This window comes from Onychomys torridus, chromosome 9 (genome assembly GCF_903995425.1).
Source record: "Onychomys torridus chromosome 9, mOncTor1.1, whole genome shotgun sequence".
In the NCBI taxonomy this organism is placed as follows: Eukaryota; Metazoa; Chordata; class Mammalia; order Rodentia; family Cricetidae; genus Onychomys; species Onychomys torridus.
In genome coordinates, this window is record NC_050451.1 from 46,161,644 (window position 1) to 46,183,056 (window position 21,413).

General features: G+C 48.8%; 1 protein-coding gene across 3 annotated transcripts in view; it reads right to left on the reverse strand.

Annotated features, from left to right (window-relative positions):
- Window positions 1-4,215: 4,215 nt before the first annotated feature.
- Window positions 4,216-21,413, reverse strand: part of Lats2 (large tumor suppressor kinase 2) — a 55,071-nt gene continuing 37,873 nt past the window's right edge. For all 3 annotated transcript variants that reach the window (XM_036199327.1, XM_036199325.1, XM_036199328.1), the window contains 6 exons: window positions 16,974-17,106; window positions 13,917-15,211; window positions 12,109-12,691; window positions 11,450-11,632; window positions 9,367-9,473; window positions 4,216-6,373 (listed from right to left, as the gene is read on the reverse strand). In XM_036199327.1, the coding sequence (XP_036055220.1) occupies window positions 5,885-6,373; window positions 9,367-9,473; window positions 11,450-11,632; window positions 12,109-12,691; window positions 13,917-15,211; window positions 16,974-17,106 (2,790 nt within the window). In that variant the 3' untranslated portion in view covers window positions 4,216-5,884. The remainder of the gene's footprint in view (window positions 6,374-9,366; window positions 9,474-11,449; window positions 11,633-12,108; window positions 12,692-13,916; window positions 15,212-16,973; window positions 17,107-21,413) is intronic.

Here is a 21,413-nt window from a genome sequence, read left to right on the forward strand (position 1 = left end):
TCTGGCTGACCCTGAATTCACAGAGCTCCACCTACCTCTACCTCCCAAGTACTGGGATTAAAGGTATGTGCCAGCAAGCCCAGCATGGAACCCTGGTTCAGAGCTGCTTAGTCAAGTCAGGTGATGCAACACAGGGCTTCTGACTGGCTTAAGTGGAGGCATTCTTGGGGACAGTTCCCTCAACATATGGGACCAGACATGACTTCCAGGTAGACTAGAAGACAGGCTGCTATGCACTGATATAGGACTGCTTGCTTGCTGGAGGGAGACAACCCCACATGTTCCGAGGTCACAGAAGCCTTGTGTTGACAGATTTGGGGTGAGAACAGAGGAAAAAGTCACTTTGGTTTTCCTGACACATGGGTATAAACCTAAGACTACTGAAGGTGTACAGGAGATCCACCATCCAGGGCATAGGCCTTAAAAACACAGAATAAAGGTCAAAGAAACTCCCACAGAACATGTCTAAAAACTGAAGGATATGGATCCCGAGGTTGACAGCTCTGAGTGTTCAGTTTCATGAAGAGGCACGAAGCCAACAATCTCTGTCAAGGAACATTTTCATGAAGCAGAAAGGGAACATCCTTCACGCTTCTAAGAAAAAGGAACCACCAGGCCCGAGGAGTGGAACCCGGTGGCGCACATCCATAATCCCGAGACAGGAGGACCATGAGCTTGAGGCCAGCTGCACAGTGTGACTGTCTCAAAAACCCAACCAAACAGATGGCATTAGATGCCTGTGACTCTGGAAGCAGGGGGAAAGGGATGATGGACACAGGCTATGTGCCTAATTTTCATTTTAGAATTTTATGCCCAAGCACGTTTTCAGTCTGGTAGAAAAAGAGGGATTTTCATCATACAATTTTTTTCCCCTAAGGCACAAATCATAAAAGATCTGGCATCTGGCAAAAATAAGATCCAACCCAGGAAAAGAGACAAAGGGAACTCCAGAGACGACAGCTGTTAGTCAGGGTTAGAAAGCAACCTCATCCAGACTGCAGGACGAGGCATTGCACTCCTGGAAAACAGCCTGGCCCTGGACAGATGCTCCAGAGACTGAAAGAGGAAACCACGGGGGGGGGGGGGGGGCACCCCCATAAAGAAGAAGAAAAAAATCTCAAACAAAACCTTCTAAAGGCTTGGACAGTGATGCAAATTAAAGAAGTAAGGTAACAAGTCTAAAAGGGAAAAAATAAACATAACCACAATATATTATTGGGTTCAAAGACTACTTACATATGGTCTTAATATTATTTATATTGAAAACTCATCATCTAAAGATTATGACAGAGCCGGGTGGTGGTGGCACACGCCTTTAATCCCAGCACTCGGGAGGCAGAGCAAGGCGGATCTCTGTGAGTTCGAGGCCAGCCTGGTCTACAGAGTGAGTTCCAGAAAAGGCTCCAAGGCTACACAGAGAAACCCTGTCTCAAAGAAAAAAAAAAATCATGACAGACATAGATTGAGAAACAGAGGGTGGAGTAGAGAATATAAGAAAATGACTACTATACACAGTTAATAATAGAAAATATTTAAATAAGTAGATCAAGATGAATCATTAAAAACATTTTAAGGCAAGAGTGGTTGTCTGGAGAGAAATACCAAGAGAGGGAAAGATGATTTTTCTTCTTTTCGGTTTTTCAAGACAGGGTTTCTGACTGTCCTGGAACTTCCTCTGTAGACCAGGCTGGTCTCGAACTCACAGAGATCCGCCTGCCTCTGCTTCTTAAGTGCTGGGATTAAAGGCATCACCCCACCCGGTCAGAGGTGTTTTTTCTTAATATACTTTTTAGTCATGTAAAGCTGGATGTGACAGCCACACCTTTCTTTTCAGCACCCAGCACCTTCAGGCTAAGGTAGGGGCAGCTCAGGAGAGGAAACTGGAGTGAACAGGTAATCCATGTAGTCCGAATGAGATGTCCTCCACACTCACAGGCATCTGAACGCCCGTCCTCAGAGGTGTTTGGGAGGCTTAGGAGGTGTGGTCCTGGTGCAGGTGTGTCACTAGTCAAGGCCATTTGGAATGTTAAGAGTTAATCCTCAGTTTACCACTCCTGTGACCCAGCCTCCATGCCATCATCATGGACTCTAACCCTCTGTGGCCACAAGCCCAAATGAACTCTCTTCTAAGTTGCCTTGGTTGAGGTGTTTTACCAAAGCAATAGAAAGTAACTAATACAGTCTGTTTATAGGATGGGGAAAAAGATCTTTGCCAACTACACATTAGACAAATTAATACTGAGGATGTATGATATTAAACATCAAAAGAATCATACACTCAATAAATGGCTAATAAACAGAATAGACAACACACTGGTAGTGGGTAGCTGTTCCAGCTTTGACCTGGAAGTACTACCCCCACTGAGGTTTCGGTAACTGTCATGCCTACAAGGCAGGGCCGAGACAGGAGTCCTTTAAGACCCAAGATCCGGATGTGCCGGCTCTCTTGGTTCCTGGATCCTGGATGCTGAAGGCAGACCGAGCAGAATTTTCCAGAGAACACTGCTGGACTGCGCTACACCTTTCCCAGACCCTGTAGCCTTTACTTGTAAGTTATCCCACAAAATAAACCTCCCTTTAAACTACATGGAGTTGCCTTAATACTACAGCCAACACACACTGGTCAACAAATACTTAAAAAGCACATTCAGCACTCTTAACAGGGAGACACAAATTAAAGCAACTTTGAAGTTCAATCTCACTGAAGTCAGAATGGCTACCATTAAGAAAACACATACTGGTGGGGCAGTGGTGGCGCACGCCTTTAATTCCAGCACTTGAGGCAGAGGCAGGCCGATAGTTCGAGGCCAGCCTGGTCTACAAAGCGAGTTTCAGGACAGGCTCCAAAGCTACACGGAGAAACCCTGTCTCGGAAAACAAAAAAAAAAAAAAAAAAAAAAAAAAAAAAAAAAAAAAAGAAAAAGAGAAAACACATACTGGCAAGGATGTAGAAAGGGGAATGCTTATTCTCAGGTGGTGGGAACAGAAGTTTGTATAGCTACACGGAAATCGGTATAGAGGTTCCTCAGAAAGCAAGCAAGCTAACAAAACGGAGGCAAACCTGGCACGGTGGTGCACACCTTTAATCCTAGCACTAGGGAGGCAGAGGCAGGCAGAGCTCTGAGTTCTAGGCCAGCCTGGTCTACAGAGGGAGTTCATGGATAGCAAAGGCTACATGGTGAGACCCTGTATCAAAACCAACCAACCAACCAACCAACCAACCAACCCAGAAACTGAATGTCCATATGTGGAGGCTGTTTCTAAAACCTCAATGAGATGCTATGGAGTAACAATAAAGAGTGAAGAGAGTTGGGGGTCAAGTTTAATGCAGCACTTGGCATGCATGAGGCCTTGGGTTCAATCTCAACACTGCTAAGAGTTTCCGTGCTGAGACCTACTGTCAAGAAAATGGATTAAAAACAAAAACAAACAAACAAACAAACAAACAAAACCCCACAATGTTCTTGTGGGTTTCAGTAGATTTCTCCTTACACTGCACGTCTCTCAGGATGCACATCATGGCCATTTGTTGTCTATAGGGAAATGAAATGACTTTTTAAACCATATGACTGGATCTATTCAAAAGAAAGCATACCCCAGAGCAAACCAAATGCGAACTATTTCAAACAAAAGGCTGTGAGCTTGTCAGTCTTCACCAGAGGGACTGGCTGTCTTGGCTTATGGGCAGCCTGCTCCACGTGTGGGCCTGAGGTGAGGCTGATCTCTCAGCAAAGCAACTCGCTCTGCTGCGGACAGAAGCGGAGAGTTAAGAAGGGGCCAGGGCCCAGCATGCATCCCCAGGGGCTTCCTACTCCTCCTCACCTGCTTTCTACACCTCCCAGTACTGAAAGGAAAGGATGCAGCAGCGAGGGCTAATCCCTGGGTTAAGGCAGAGCCCCTACGTCCAGCTGTTTCTAGCAGCATCACAGCTTGAGGGGACGCCACACGTCCACGCTGTGATGACACAGGAGGAGTTGTAACTGCTTGCACTTTTGATTCCTATCGTCTCTATTTGAATCACAACCCACTCAGAAAGCCTCAAGAGGCATATTTATCCCTATTTTACCGTTTACAGATGTCACACTATCTTAGGTTGATTTGGACTCACTCTCTCTGCCCTCTGTTGTCAGAAACCTGGAGGCCGGTAAATCAGTAGGAAAATGTTTATTATGTAAGACCTTATAGGCTTCAACAAAACACCACCAACGAAGAGACTTGGCTTTAAAGTTTTAATAATAAATTGTGCCAGTAGAAGCTTTCAAAGGCAATGATATATCAATAAATAATAGTTAAATCGAGTTCCTGAGAAAGAACCTACCACATGAAACTATGTCAGAGCACTGTAAATAACACGGCATTACTACAAAATAGCAAGAATACTGTAAGTCACAATACAAGCCCAGCAGACTTCAGAATATGCCATTCATACAAATGTAAACCAGGACACAGGAATGTTTCTTAGACATAGATAAATTTGTAAGTGTTCCTGCCTAGATATATACTAAGTAACGGAATACATTTTGCTAAGAACCTCCAGGAAAATATGTGGAATAGTAAAATGAAAATGTGATGCATTCCATCTTTTACAAAGCAAAAGAAATTGAATGTATTCAAATATAATCACTTTAAATAGGAACCATACTAATTTGAAGTAAGGAATATTTTGTGTGTTTATCTATAGTTATATATACACCTATATGTCTAAGAAAAAATGTATGGCTTGTTTTTGTTTTGTACTTCAATGACACTTTGAAGAATCTTTTTTTCTTTTTACAAAGTTAGAAAAATGTGTTGGTTAAGCCATCTTAAGATCTGACACCTCGCCGTGAGGGAATCACAGGAGGACTGAGTCTCACGGTGACGCCTTGGCTGACTGAGAAAACAGGAAACAACACTTACCTCACAGTTTGGTGTGGGAACCCATTAGTGAAAAAACTTAGGTCCCCGCTACAGCTCTCCCCATACCAAGACTGACGGCATACTGACTAGGAAAGTGGACAGAGTGCTATGATTATACCCAATGTTTTGGCATAGCTGAATTAATCCCTTTTGATGTGTTTTATATGACAAACGTTTACATTTGCCTCCCAAAGAACCCAGTCATATCCAAGACACACACGCTTAAAAAAAAAATCACACTTCAGTTACATATAAGCATTTCTTTAACAATAAGGGCTACAATCATCACCCACACAATACATTATCAGCACACTTTCTAGAATACCTCATTTAAAAACATATTCACAGGACCTGCTGTGAATGGCAAGATATGGTAAATTATAATAGAAAACCCTGCTCAGGCAGAGCTTTCCACACCTCAGACACGGACCGCCCATAACCTCTGTGTCACTCTCTCTAGGATACTGTAATATGCAAAGAAAAAAAGCACAAAAGCAGCTTTTAAACATTACATCACAACTCTGAAATGTGGGGAAACTATAAAACAAAGCCACTGTGTAGATACGCGGCCTTCGTGACTTGGAGCGGAGCGCGGTCTTCTCCCACTTATTGCACAGACTTCTTTCTATCACATGCTCTTCAGTTCTGACTTCTTTTCTACATGTGGACAAGTGCTAGCACATAGAAGACAAACAGAAGTAACAGCAGCATGACTTGTCAAAGTTATCCTTATGATTTAGTAAGGAAAAAACGGGTATCCATAAAATAAGTGCTCTTTCCATATTGTACTAAACTTTAAAAAACATTGTTTTAATGCAGTGAAGGTCTTCAAAGGACCAATTCCAAGTCATGGTGACCCTCCCTGTTGCCCATTAGCCAGAACTAGAAATGAAGGATCCCTCAACTTGAGTTGGTCTTTGAACAATCTTGTTTGGGGTTTTCTTGTCAAAGCCCGGGGCTTCCCGAGATGTGATCACGGGGCTGCTTACACATACACCGGCTGGCAGCTCTCGGCGGCGGCCGCACTCCCCAGCTCCGCATCCTCGGGGTCTGCGCTCTCGGCCGGCTCCGAGGGCTTCGGGCACCGGAAAGGGTAGCCGTTGTCATCGAAGAACCTGCGGAAGGTGAACTCGTAGAAGGCGTGCTCTGGGTGCTTGCTGTGGGGAGAGGCCAGCGTGTCCCAGGCCTTGGCGCTCTCCCCGCTGGCCTCGTGCCAGGGGCTTTCTTCATCCACCGGGTCAAAATTGGAGGTGTCCATGGGGTGGCTGATGGTGGGGACGTAGGGCGCGGGCTGCTTCCGGATGTCGCGGGAGAAGTCGATGGCGCTGAAGAACGGGTGGGCCTTGAGGTCGTCCGCCCCATTCCTGCCCAGGCGGCTGTCGGCCGCACAGCACAGCCTGGTGATGAGGTCCCGGGCCTCGGCGCTCAGCTTCACCTGCGTGGGGATGTGCAGCGTGTTCTCCCAGTTGATGACCTGCGGAGCAGAGCTGGGTTAGAGCTTCCCCAACCCGGGTCTTGAGCCTGCACTGCTGCAGCCTGGGCCAGCTGAGGGGCCGAGCCTCTCACTAAGCTCTTCAGCTATGGCAATGGCTTTCTGGGGCCTCCACCGTGCTGCCCACTTTGGTATGGACTGAGGCTGGCAGCTGGACTCTGGAATTTTTCTTTTCTTTGAGATAACTGACCCCAGCTGGCCTTGGCCTCATCTGGGTGGTCATGAACTGTTATTATCTGTCATGAAGCCGTGTGTACTATGAAGAAAAACCTAACATCTGCTTTGGTCAGGCTTGGGCCCAGAGTGGGACTGGACAGTGTACCCACAGGTGTATCAGAGAGACTACAACTATGAAATGTGGGCCAAGCAGTGGTGGCTCACACCTTTAATCCCAGTACTCCGGGGAGGGGGGGGAGGGGGATATTTATGAAACGTGACCCAGGTCTTCTTGTTTATGATACCAAGACACCAGCAGGAAAGAAAAAGTATGCTGGATTTCATGAACATTACAAACTTTTGTGCCATGGACAATGGTACATATCTAGCATCTGAGCGCTTCAGAAGTGGGGCAGGCCAGCTGCAGGCTCAAGGCCGTCTGGTCTACATGGGGAGTTCCAGGCCAGGCAGGGCTATGCTACTGGGACCTTACTAAGAATAAAGAGCGCCCATCAAACAGACTGCATCTGCAAAGCATACATGTGTAAAGGACTTAATATCTAGAATGCATAGAGAACTCCACCAACAAATCATCTGAATGTTAGAACAGGATTAAAGACTGGCCATTCTCATAAAAATCTACGATCGGTAAATGAGTATGGGGGGCACATGCTTAATATCACTAACGACCAGGGAACCCCGAATGAAGACCCTGGTGACACACCACCTCACACCCACCCGGAAGGATGACTGCATTGGTGGTGCATGCCTGCAATCCTGACACGCAGGAGGCCAAGGCAGATGGGCACCAGTAGGTGGCGGCAAGGATATGGATAAAATGGAGTCTGGTGCACTACCGGAGTGAAAGGGAATACAGAAGTTGCCAAGCACCGTGGTTCAGAGGTGTAGTCTCAGAACTGAGGAACTGCAGACTGGGACAGGAGATGTCTCAAGTTTAAAGTCAGCCTGGTCCATGTAAGGTGAGACTGTCCCAAGAAGAAAGGATGGAGGAATGCATACACACAAAACAGTGTGGCTGTTCTAAGAGGGAAGCATAGAACCGTCTTCTGGGTGTGAGTCCAGAATCATTGAGGAGGGCTTGAAGCAGGGCTACGCGTCTGTGTGCGCAGCAGCACTAGTCACAGGAGCCAAGAGGCAGGGGATACCCAGACTCCTGTCAGCCGGTGAACGGGCAATCAAAACACAGGGCACGCATGCAAAGGACTGTAATTCAGTCTTAGAAGGCAGGCATCTACACACACACAAACAGGGATGAACCTTTGCATGTATATATATATATATACACACACATACACATATACATATACACACATATATACATACACACACACATATATACATACATACACACACAAACAGGGATGAACCTTTGCATGTATATATATATATATACACACACATACACATATACATATACACACATATATACATACACACACACATATATACATACATACACACACACAAACAGGGATGAACCTTTGCATGTATATATATACACACATACACACACACAAACAGGGATGAACCTTTGCATGTATATATATACACACATACATACACACACACACACACACACACACACACACACACACACACACACGGTGAAAGGAGGCAGTGCAAATAAGACAAACAGTAAGTGCAGAACTCCACGTCTGTGGGGTGCCTGCTCTAATCGGAGACCAAGAGTACAAGCGGCTGGGGAGAGGGGCAGGAGCCGTTATTCAATGGGTACGAAGTTTCTATGTGAGACAAAAATATCCAGACATGGTTTGCAAAGCCCTGTGTGAACACGCTTAAGGCTAACAGCTCATACACTTCAAAACAGCTGAATGTAAATTTCATGTCATACCTATTTTGCCACAATAAAAAAGCATCTGGCTTACTACTATCACGTAGGCAGATTAGTGAGTGGTTCAGTAGTTCAGCTAGTAAGCAGAAAATGCCAAAACCAATTGTGCTGTTCAGAGCTTTGGTTCACAGACAGACACAAACACTCTCTCTCTCCCTCCCTCCCTCTCTCTTTCCCCCTCCCTTCCCCTCCTTTCTCTCCTGAACAGTGTAGTTTTCTCTGTGTAGTTCTAGCTGTCCAGGAAACCCCTCTATAGAGTAGGCTGGCCTTGAACTCAGATCCACCAGCCTCTGGCTCCCTAATGCTGGGATAAAAGGCATGTGTCACCACCGCCCAGCTGTTCCTGTTTATTTCACTCCACCATGGACTGATCAGGTCATAAAAATTTGCTTCTGTAAATCCGATACTCAAGAGTTCAGATTTTCAGCTTAACTCTGAACTGATTAAGGATTTCTCATTCAGAAAGTGGCTGTGAATCTAAAATGAATTACTGAATGATTAGCTGATAGGTTCAATTATTTCAGTGAGTACTGGGGCTAGACACAAGCAGCCGGACCACCGAGCTGCTAATTATAGCCACGGTGAAAGAGCGTCCACATGAGCACAGGGCTGATGTTCTCTTCAGGACACGGCAGGCAGGGGCTGCTCCACAGCTGCCGCTTGAATTTCACTGTGTGTAGTTCCTGCCTGGACATACCACCAGGGCAGACAGCCAGCCAGCAATGGTTTAAATAAAGTTACAGGTATACAAAACTCAGGTCTAGCTTTGTTTTAATATTAAAAAATTCAAAAGTACAGGAAAAGTAACAGAACCTTTCTTTGGAAAATCCCACCACAAATAACTGCCATTTCTAGTCTATTGGGTGTCAGAGGAGAGGTCAAAACTGGCCAAGGATTGTAAAAAGCACGGTGCTCTGCATCACATGGGCACACACTCCTTGCTTACCTTCAGCTGGGTTTCCGTGGGGGTAGGTGCCAAGAAAGGTGGCTGCCCAACCAACATCTCAAAAAGGATCACGCCAACACTCCACCAGTCACAGAGCTGTGTGTACCCTGAAAGACAGCATTCTCTCAGCCCCACAGCAGACTCCCCTCAGGGCATGTGCACCTAGATGGACTACATACCACACTCCACCAGTCCCAGAGCTGTGTGTACCCTGAAGACAGCATTCCCTCAGCCCCTCAGCACAGGCTCCCCTTGGGGCCTGAACACTTAGATGGACTGGGATGCTACAAGGACAGACCTGCTTAAATGCATGTCCTCAGGCAGGGGCCTCAGACTGGAAGATACAATGGGCTCACACAAAGGTGTAAATAGATATCACGTGGCTACAGACATTTGAATTTTCTTATTTTTAATCACTGGTCTTCATAAACACAGGATGATTTTATAGTAAGATGACAAGACAGTAATTAATTTTTTATAACTATCTGAGAGAGAGCGAGTGTGTGTGTGTGTGTGTGTGTGTGTGTGTGTGTGTGTGTGTGTGTGTGTACGCACTATGGCATATGTTTGGAAGTCAAAGGACACCTTGTGGGTGTCTGCTCCCTCCTTCTGCCATGTGGGTCTTAAGGACTGAACTCAGGTTTGGTAGTGCTTGACCCACTGGGTATGGGGCAGGTGTAGAAAGTAGGACGACTTCCTAGGGAAGTTTATAAATCTGTTTGGGATGATGCTGAAGAACATGGAGTCTATGTAGAGAGGCCCTGATGTCTCAAAAGCAAAAATAAACAAGAAGGAACTGTGGCAGTGGACAATTTAACAGCTCATCAAGGCACTGGTGAAGCCAAGTACCCTCCCAGAGCTCCCACCTAGGGTGGTCGGGCTGCCTACAAGGAGGCTGTGGAACAGGTTCATTTATCTTTGATATTTTCCCACTGTTCCTTCAGGGCCTCACACCTCAGTCAAGCAAGGCTTGGTAGTAGGCTCTGGAACAGGAGCAACTCGTTGGAGCTTTGGATTCTACCTTCGTCCCTCTTGGCACTGATGGCTGCAGAATAATCCTTGCCCATGGTTTCTATAAAATAGTACTCATGGCTGGAGTGTGGGACCTCTCCCAGGCACCAGAACTAGCATCTGCAAGTTTTCAGGAGACATCTTTGTGTACAGGGCTGAGTGAATCAGCAGCCCACATCAGACCACCACACTGAGCCAAGTTAGACTAGGTCTAAAGACACAATGTGAACGGAAAGACTGTGTCTGGATTAGCTACAAGGTCCAGCTGACAGCCCACTGTCACGGTAGACCAAGTACACACTAGGGTTCCTCCAGTTCTGATGCAGACACTGTCCAGACCATCCAGGAAACGAATTTCACCAACTAGTAATCTGATGCCCATTAAGGTCTGCACATACTACCTCCCCTATAGGAGTTTTAGGCCCAACGTGGAGAATTAATTTGTGAGTCAGAAATGGAGTAACCCAGCCTGGACAAGACAGAGGTGAACTAGAGCTTGGAAATGATGGGCTAGGGAGGGCAGTGGCCCTATGACCCCAGGCAGTTTCATCAGCTGACTGTATTTGTTAGTTAACTGACTTATTTTTATGTGTATGGGTGTTTCCCCTGCATGTATGTGTATGTGCCATTTGTGTACAGAGCCTGTGGAGGCCGGAAGAGGGCGCTGTATCACCCTGGAAACACTGTTAGCTGTGAGCAGCTGTGTAGATGCTGGGAACTGAACCTGAGTCTTCTGGAAGAGCAGCCAGTGCTCTTAACCAGAGAGCCATCTCTCCAGTCCCTAGCTGACTCTGAAAAAGCCAGTTAATTGGAGAGTCATTCTGTTGGATCTGAGGTGGAAAGCCCACAACCCACACCCCTCAGTTAAGAGGGTGAGGAAACAGTGGCTGCATCATGGTGAAAGCAAAGGCCCGTCCAGATCAGAGGTAAGATGATGGAGCCCTGTTGCTAGGGAAACCATCAAGCTCTCAGGTGCCTCGGGGCACAAAAATATAATCAGAATACTTAAGAGTCCTGGGCACCTGTTGCTGAAGCTCTTCCGCGATCAGAGGAGGGCAGCAGGGGGGCATACCTTTGCGGAGAAGCACCTCGGGGGCGATGTAATTTGGTGTCCCAACCAGAGAGTGAGCCAGGCACCGCTGGTGCTGCTTCTGGGCTCTCTGCTCCAGGGTCTTCAGTCTGTCTCCACAGCGACAGTTGGAGACATCATCCCAGAGGTCACCAGGCTCCATGCTGTCTTGTCTGATGTGGTTCCCTTTACCCAGGGAAAAGGTGCAGTGACAGAAAAGAGCAGAAAAAGAACATCAGTTTTGAGACTCCACACTGCAGCAAAGCCACAGCTTCAAACAGTAATTCTGGTCACGTCAGCACAAACTCTTCTTCCACTGACAAACCCAGGGGCTCCTGCATGCCAGTCACTGAGTGTCACTGAACAACTACTCCAGGAGCCTTGGGACTTACTTTTCAGGGTTTCTTTTAATAGGGCAGTGTGGAAGTTCTTTATAAAAGCCTTTAGTGATCAATAAAATATCGTAAGAAAGTCCGCTAACAAAGAAAATACCCTCCACATATCATCGCACCCCTTTAGGAAGGGAAGCATGCCGCATAAATCACAGTAACCCACCAATAGACCAGTTAGAAACGAGCAGGTGCCATAAGGACTATGTGGCACCGGGTGGGGCTGTCCCCATGGGGTGGGGGGGGTGACACACAGAAGGCCTGAAGCAGTACCTTTCTGGTAGTACTTGGAATTGTGAGTCCACCTGAACCCGGTGCAGAGGCCAAAATCTGTCAGCTTAATGTGACCATCCAGGTCGATCAAGATGTTGTCGGGTTTGATGTCCCTGTGGATGAAGCCCATCTTGTGGACACTCTCAATGGCCAGAGTCAACTCTGCGATGTAGAACCGGGCCAGGTGCTCAGGGAAGACTTCCATCCGGATCAGCAGGCTCATCATATCCCCACCGGGGATGTAGTCCATCACAAAGTACAGGCTGTCCTTGTCCTGGAAGGAGTAGTACAGTTTGACCACCCACTCATTGTCTGCCTCAGCCAAGATGTCCCTCTCAGCCTTGACGTGGGCCACCTGGTTGCGGTTCAGGACGTCTTTCTTCCTCAGAGTCTTCATGGCATAGAGCGCGTGAGTGTCCACCTTACAGGCAAGGCAGACTTCTCCGAAGGCACCGATGCCCAGAGTTTTGATTTTCACAAACATGGACTTGTCCATTTTTGCCCTCTTTAGTCTGTTGTAGTTGGACTCTTTCTGGTAGAGGATTTTCCTCATCTGCTCCTGCTCAGCCTCACAGAGTCCAGCCTGCACACAAGGAAAATCACAAAGTCATGTTATACGGACCCCACGGCAGCCAAGTGTGTTGGGCAGGAATACCTTGGAACAGCTAGGGCTCTTCAGAAAGGCTACATCTACCAGACTACAGGTGAGATTCCAGCCAGCCTTGATCTTTGTATATGGACATGGACATCTATCTCTGTACGAACATCCATACACATATATGCAAATATGGAATCCAAAGAAAATACCTTTTCTAGGTGATTTTAGGTTCTAAAAGCCAGGGAGAGCCACCACCACTACTACCAAAAAAAAAAAAAAAAATCTGTGGAAAACATTCCTGGAATTCGTAATCTAGTATTTTAGTAGTTCAAAGAAAACGAGAAAACAGAAAACAGGCAATGAATCTGGACCAACAGGAAATGAAAACACAAACTTAAGTTTTAGAATTTGCAATGACGGGCTTGTGCAATGTAATTTACTATCACAATTAAATTTAAAATAATGTCATAAAATTTACCTTCCCTAGTACTTTACAGTATCAATTACAGAATGTTTAAAACACTATTTTACTGGAGTTGGAGAGATGGCTGTGGTTAGGAGAACCGGCCACTCTTCCAGAGGACCCAGGTTCAGTCCCCAGCACCCACATGGTGGCTCACCACTGTCTATAACTCTAGTTCCAGGGGATCCAAAGCCCTCTTCTGGCCGTCACTGGCACAAGCAAATAAATATACATGCAGGCAAAACACTCATACACATGAAAAGAAAACAAATCTAAAATAAAACAATACACACACACACTGACTCGTGGGCTAGGCACTGTGGAACATACTTACAACCCTGGCATCTGAAGCTGGGGCAGGACTGGGAGACCCAGTTCAATGGGGGCTACAGATGAACATGCTGTATCAAAGCAAACTAAAAGCACTATTTATTAATCTGGATGACCACCAATATTGCATTTCTCTCTAAAACCATCTAATTTAGAAGACTTTTCTGTACGTTCTTTTAAAATGTTAATAGCAGGCAATCCTTGTACTTTCTTCAAAATAAGGACACACCACACTAATCAGTTTGCTGATGTACTTGCAGGGTCCTCAGGAGGGAAGCAAAAGGGAGACCACACACTGTGGCTTCTCAGCGTCTGGCTCATGCCCAGGTCTATGAGGTGGGCGTGTGCCGAAGGTGTACAGCTGCTAACCATGGACAAGGAAGCTGGGAACGGAGTAAGAAGGAAGTGAGAAATTACTTTGGCCATTTCCTGCTCCAGCTGCAGCCTGCGGCTGACCTTCTGCTGGTAGGTTTTGATGACGTTCTCCACGTGTTGTTCCATGAAGAACTTGAAGGCGTATGGGGAGTAGCTCTTGATGCGTGACTCTCTCTTCTCCTCATCCCTGCTGTTCTTTCGGACTGGCACCGGGGAGGTCTGGATCTGCTTCTTGTCCCTGCTAGCTCTGTCTCCCTTGGCACCCTTGTGGCTCTTGTCGCTCCTGTCCTGCTCGGCGCCCCCTCGCAGACTCTGCTCCACACCGGTACACAGGCTGTCCAGGTCCAGGTTGTACTGCTCGGCCTTGCTGGGCAGCAGCAGGTGCTTCGGGTAAGGCGGCGGCGGGCACCTGCGCTCAGAGCCACCGTAGTCCACGTCCAGCGGGTGCTGGCCTGTGCTGCCCTCCTTGGTCTCCAGGCCCTCAGTGGCAGGTGCTGTGGGTGCAGGCACCCAGGCAGGGTGTGAGGGCCCCACAGCTGTCTGGGGCTCGGGCCGCAGCACACGCACGCTCTTCACAGGGTGCAGGATGTGAGCAGCTGTCACTGCGGTGACCGTGTTGGGGGCGGGCAGCGAGGGCTCGGGCTGTGGGCTGCTGAAGGAGTTTGTCCTGCTGGGGCCTGCCCGAAAGGCCACGTGCTGCCGTGTGGCCTCTAGACCCTGCTTCTGCATCGAGTCTCGGCGTGCCAGTGGTGCTGCAGACCAGGCCACTGGGGAGCCCATCTCATACAAGTCGGCGTTGAGGCTGTTCCTGGATGGCGCTAGCACTGCTTGTGGGGGGCTGTCGCCAGAGAATGTGGGGCCCCGGGCACCCAACACATGCAGTGGGTGGGCCCCAGGTGCCACAGTGGCCGGCTTGTGGTGTGCAGTAGTGTACAACCCAGCATGGGCAGGGAAGGCAAGGCTGGCAGGAGGGCCGCCCTGGGCTTTGGCCAGGCCGGAGTAGGTGTCTGGTGTTGTCTTGCTCTGGAAGGAGGGGCTGCGCTGCACCCCGTATCCTGGCTGCTCTGCTAGCAGGTGGGCACGACCATAGTGTGTGCCCGGAAAGTGCGCACCTGCCTCCACCGCTGTGCTGTAGCCTTTGGGAGGGTGCTGGTGACCAGGGGTGCTGTGAGTGCTGACCCCAGGGAAGAGCAAGTCTAAATATTGCCGTGGCATCTCCTCCAGCGCAGCGGGGCCTTCATAGTTTGCACCACCCAGCTGGTGGTAGGATGGGAATGCTTCTCCCGGGCCCTCAAAACTGGGCCTCCGTGTCACCGGGGTGGGCACCAGGCCCTTTCCTGCAGAGGAAAGAATGAGAAGTCAGCCTGAGAGCACATGGGACCGCTGGGCCGCTACTTGCAGGTCGGTCCTCACATTAGCCTTATCTTTGGGCTTGGGCAAATGTATAAGGTCTTCTACTGAGAGTCCTGACAGGGTGGGTCCTGCCCCAGCAGAAACCGGTGCGGCATGCAGGGTAGTGGGGAATGGATGATGGGGCTAAAGGCCAAAGAGCATAAGGAAGGTCATGGGTCATGGAGTATGGTGCCTTGAGAGGACACAGCACCCAAGGTCAGTCTCTGGACATGCTAGGGGACTACCTGGACAGCCAACTTGGTTTTCTCCATGACATGCAGTTATTTGGGGGAGCCAAGTTCACTTACTGTCATGGTTTCAAAGGGCAGAACTGTACCCACTGTCCAAATTCATTTTCCTTTCACCTACTTTCCAAATTAAAGATTTGCTGGGTTTCTGTCTTCATTAAGGACAAACAAGGTAATATATACCCAGCACTCACTAAGAACAAAACCATGAAGAGGAGGTGGAGAAGCAGCTTAGTAAGTAGAGTGGGGGGACCCAGGACTCAGTAAGTAGAGTGGGAGGACCCGAGTCTGGTTCCCAGCACCCACACCAGGCGGCTCCCAACTGCCTGTAATTCTAGCATTAGGGGATTCTGCCCCTGCATGCCATTGCAATTGAGTGCCTGCCCCCCCCCCCACACACTTAAAATCTTTTAAAAACTCCTTAAAAACAACCCACAAAGAAGTCCCTCTCTGCAAACACCCAGACACATGGATGGCTGATTCCTTATTCCTGGCTTCTCCATTTTGAAAATCTTTCCCCATTTAAGGTGGATGCCTGGAAAGGACAAAGGCCCCTTCATTTCCCTACTTGGATTCCTCTGCTCTGCCTGATCTGACAGAGGACCCTGACATCCAAAGGCTGTGTCTTATTCACTCTAGGGATAAGCCCCACGTGGTCCCCTAACACACCTGACAGAAATAACGCAGCAGCCTTGGCAGTGAACAGGAGTTAGCTGACGGGAGGCTTTGTGTACCTGACTGAGCATATGCTACTAGCACACCACACCACAACTAAGCAGGAAGGCCGTTGCTGCGGAGCTGGGCCCTGTTTCCCTGCGGCACTGCTCTCCAGGACAGACCCCAGAATGCCAAGAGCCCAAGGACAATGGCCGGTCAGAGCTGGTGAAAGAAATTTCTTTCTCAAGAAACCAGAACACAAACACTTTGAAAGCCCTTGAAATGTCCTCATTTGCCACGGGAAGGCTTTCCCCCCAGGTCTGCCACCAAGCAGGGGATTATATACATCCTTTATTTTACCCAGGAACCATAGGCTATCTACTCCACCTAGGAGAGGACCATCCTGACAGCCGGGGAAAGAGCGTGGGCATCCCCCGTCCCTTCCAGGGCTGAAACACTGCTCACAGCTGCAGACCTTGAGAGCTATCAAACGTGAAGAAAAGTTTTTGGAATTGATAAGCCTCCCTTTTCAAAGACCTCTCCCCACCTCAATAAAGGTTTTAAAAAGTTGAACTTTTCCCGCCCTTAAAGATGGAAAAATTCAACAGACACATAAACCCTCTAGACAGTAACACAGGCTGCCATGGAGAGGTAGGTGTCCGAGGGTCAGGTGAGCAGCTATGTTGAATTCCAGGATCGACTGACTACCACCTGTGGTTCACCCCACCACCCCAGGACCAACTTTCGGGGGCAGGCCTGACTCTCTGTGGGACCTGCTCTCAGACCACAGCACCAGCCTCACCTGGGGAGGTCTGCTTGATGACTCGCACAATCTGCTCATTCCTGGGGTCCAGGTAGCCCATCTTACTGATGTACTCCAAGGCTGCTTCAATACTCCTACTGCCTGTCTGCTTGAGAGCTCTGCCAGCCATCTCCTAGGAAGAAAGCAAGGGATATCATCCATGTCTTCTTCATCATCATCACCACCACCACCACCACCACCACCACCACCATCTTTACCATAACAAAGCCACTGGAGACTCCTCTCTCTGGCTGCTGAGGCCCCGCCAGGTGCTACAGATGACCTGGAGCACACACAAGCAGTTGCAACCATCTGTACATACCACACCGTGCACCCTAAGAACACATGTCAAGAATGTGCAGGGTCTCTGATGGTGGGTCTGAAAGAGACTCAGGCTTTTTAAAGAGCTTCAGTGACCACTGGTGGGTCGAGAATGAAGTAGTATGGCAGTAGGAAACTGGCCTTGATCCCAGCTCTTCGGCTCTATGCTAACTCTGGAATCAGTGGAAATGCACTGGATGGGAGCAAGAGAAACTGCTGAAGCCATTTATGAGATGCCTACTGAAAGCCTCCTGTTGACAATGCCCCCTGCAGCCATCTACAGCAGTTAGGGCGTACAGCAGTCTCCATGAAGCCCCTAAGCTCTGTTCGCACAGGACATGTCCCTTAAAGGTATTTGTAGAATGAACACACAGCAGGCAAGGGCAGGCGAAGTAGCCCTGAGTTGAAGAGATGGCTCCCTTCTACCCAAAGGTAAGACATGGCACAGGACATGCCCTTTCAAGGACATATGTATTTGGAGAAGGTGGGAAGTCTAAGTGGAGAAAGTTACCCAGGGACGAGGGTCGAGACAGAGAAGCTGTGGGTGGGGCATACTAGGATGGTGGAAGCAACACCCAGGAGCATGTGATGTGACAGGGAACACCCATCTAGGGCCATCCGGGTTTTGCTTATTTACAATTCCAAGGGAACTTTCAAACAGGGACATTCATAGTGTGAGGATGAAACTGGAGGCTCCTGGAGGTGCGGACTTCAGGCACTCTAGGGCAGAGATGGAGGACGCAGGGGGCAGGGCCTGGGCAGCTGAGGCCCCGTCTGTAGGACTGGAAAGACAGCTAGGCAGGCAAAGGCAGCAACAGGCTTTGGGGGGGGGGGTGCCAAGCACTGTAAACGAGAAATGAGGGAAGAAGGCACTGAAAAGGGGCAGGATTGGGTGAGACCCTAGAATGGTAGCAGGGGACACAGGGGACGCACAGAGGTGTTCAGCAGTAGGCAGTCCAGCTGTGGAGCAGAGAAATATTGTCAAGAGAGAGCAGGGTCCTCGCTGTTCCTGGCCAGGCCTGATGACACCTCATCATTTATCCCAGCCTGCTTCCTTAGGACTGGGAGAAATCAGCTGGGTATGGTGGCACGCTAGGTGGGCACATCTCTGTATGTTGGAGGCTAGCCTGCTCTACAGTGCACATTGCAGGACAGCCAGGATTACACAGAGAAACTGTCTTAGGGGGAAAAACAACTAAGAAATCTGGCAGGGTCTAAATCTCCACATTATACAGCTTCATCCACCCACTTCACACAGTGCCTAGAACAAACCAAGCGCTTACTGCTCACCATGTGATCATCCAACATTAAATCATGTCCTCTGTTTCTGGCTGTGTGACAGCTGAGTGGGACAAAAAAAGGGGGGGGGGGATGGACTCCCTGTAACATCATTGGCCAGATCTGGGACTCAACAAGACAGAGGGCCAAAGGAAGCAGGAGTGAGCCCCGGTGGAGGTCTGAGGGGCCGCTACCCAGAAACGGGGGAGGGGGGCAGCCATGAGAGCTGAAGATGCAGGCTGGGAAATGGTGGTGGGGATTCTATGAGGCAGTACTTTGCTTGAGGGAAGAGCCAATGTTCATCATCCGGAATTGCCAGGGAGAAGGCGGTAGCAGAGCTCACCTCACCTGGAGCCGGGTGATGACACCTCACCTTCCCTACTTCATGGCTATGTGATGAGGTCATGTCTGCACAACTCTCAAGGACTTGGGGGAGGCTGCTGTAACACTGCATCTCAGCACACCACCTGGAGTCTTTTGTTCCCACTAAAAATGTGCCAAGTGGAGCTGCCCCTAACCACAGGCCTTTGGCACTAGAGTTCAGCGGCTTTGTGTGAACGACTCTGTCTCTTCCAGGGGAGTTATCTGCCTAAGCTCCTTACTTCCAGAATTTGCCAACAGCCAGGGAATGGACAGCAGGAGAAAAGGGTTTGTCCCCTGTAGATGAAGCCAAGCTCCCATGACTTCAAGATCTGTGACTTAGCCAGGAGTCTAGTGGAGCCTTAGGTGAGTGGCAGGCATGTTTTAAATCATGAACCCAAGTGACACGCACGAGCCAGCATGTTCATAAATAAAACCTTCAGCCCTGCCCTTTGCGTTGTCTGTCCGTCACCACATGGTTAGCAAGTCTGTAGTTTCTACAGCAGCTCTCAAATACGCTCCCGCACATAGACCAAACGATGACGGGCTTGGGCTTTGGTTTTGTTATTTTGTCTTTTTTTTTTTTTTTCAAAGCTAAGGACCGAACCCAGGGCCTTGAGCTTGCTAGGCAAGTGCTCTACCACTGAGCTAAATCTCCAAGCCCTGGGCTTTGGTTTTATTCTGTGGTGCCTCACATATGCTGACAATGCTCCACCACTGAGCTCCACCCCCGAGCGAAAGGAAGCCCAGAATCTGTTCCCTAAGTCCACCAGGAGCACAGGTCTCGGCGTGCAAGGACAATACATATGAAGTTATGATTGGGTGTGGTAGGAGGTCTCCAGAGGACTGAGTCAGGCTCAACTCCAGCAGAGGAACCTGGCGCTTCCCCTTCCTTTCTCAGAGCACCGAGCCAGTGTTCTGAGTCCTTATCTAGAGCCGTCTATGACCATGCCAAAAAACAGAACTGAGCTCAGATACAGAGGCAAGCTACTCAATGCATATGTGCACACGTGTGTGTGTGGGGGGGGGCGCGCGCACGCGCACATGCACGCGCAGGTACCACTGTTTGCTGCCAAGCAGTTGTGCAGCCTTCACAAGACTTCTACCTACTCCGAGCATCTGTTTCCTCATCTGGGAAATGAGGCTACCTCGGGCTGCTCTAGGGACTGAGGGAGGTGACTGGTGTCCCCGTGTTCCAGGGCCATTTCCACATCAGCTGCTATACTTCTCCTTTGTCTCTGGTAGAAAATATAAAGATGACATTTGTCGATTTTAAGTGCATTTGGAATCAAATACATCTAATACTTCATATTTTATTCTTTTAACCATAATTACATAAGACTATGTGTTGAGCTCCTTTTACCAGGCCTTAATGCCTATCTCTGGTTTTGTCTAGGTCACCTCAAGCCCAGGTTAGGCTCCTGGAAATGGCAAAGCCTTCCCTCTTGGTCCATATGGGAATGGTGACAATGTATACAGAGAATGTCCACCGTAGATTCCTCCTCCACCTTCCATGATTACTGCCCGAAGACTATTCCACTGAGATCCCATAACCCCTGCCTCCTTGTTTATCCACACGAAATCACCACATCTCCTTGCTCAACTACATGCAACAATTCTGGCTCTGTTCAACTGTATACAACAGACACACTACAGCTTCTCCATCTGAGAGCCCAGACTTCCCCACGCCAGCTTCTCTGTTGTTCTGTGTCTGGCTGGCTATTATTTCTTCACTCCCTTGCCCTGCAGCCCCAGTCAGGCCAAGTCCCTGGTGGCAGCAGGCACAGCTGCTTCTTGACTGATGTCCTCCTGCCAGACTCCTCTCAGGACTGTCTCTCACGTGAGGGCATCTACCCAGCTTCAGAGCTGTTCTGAAAAGTGCAGCATCACCCACTGCCCTCCCTGTCCAACACACCTCAGGTTAGGAAGCCCTGCCTCGTCAGCCTGGCTACCCGCATGTCAGGAACCAACCAGCTGGGAGGCTCCCTCATACTGGAAATGCCAGTGATCTCACACTCTCTCTCTCTGTGGTTTGCTTCCCCACCACCAGTGAGGCCTGTGGGACTGCTGAGGAGCAAATCTGTTCTTACAGGTTCACCCAGCTCACAGGCAGGCAGAAGCTGGGCTTACAGTTGCTATACAGTGTAATGGTGTTACTAGCATCCCTTGTGACTGCAAGTTATTTAAATTCAGTGACAATTTATTATGTATGAAGGAAGGAATTTCCTTTGCAGATCCTCTCCCACCCCTTCCTGGTGAGGAAGCATTTTTCAAACGTTAGCAAAGCCATATCCCATGCTTTAACATTCCAACAATGAGGTTTGGCTGAGAAACTAGAAATGGAGTGCTCTGGCCTTGCTGGGTCTTCCAGGCCTTGTCTCAGTCTGGATCTGCCTGTTTCTGGGTCTCTCACAGATCTTGTGATTTTCGTCCAAGGTTGGGAGAAGAGTGGCTAGGTCTGCAGGCATGGTGACTGTTGTT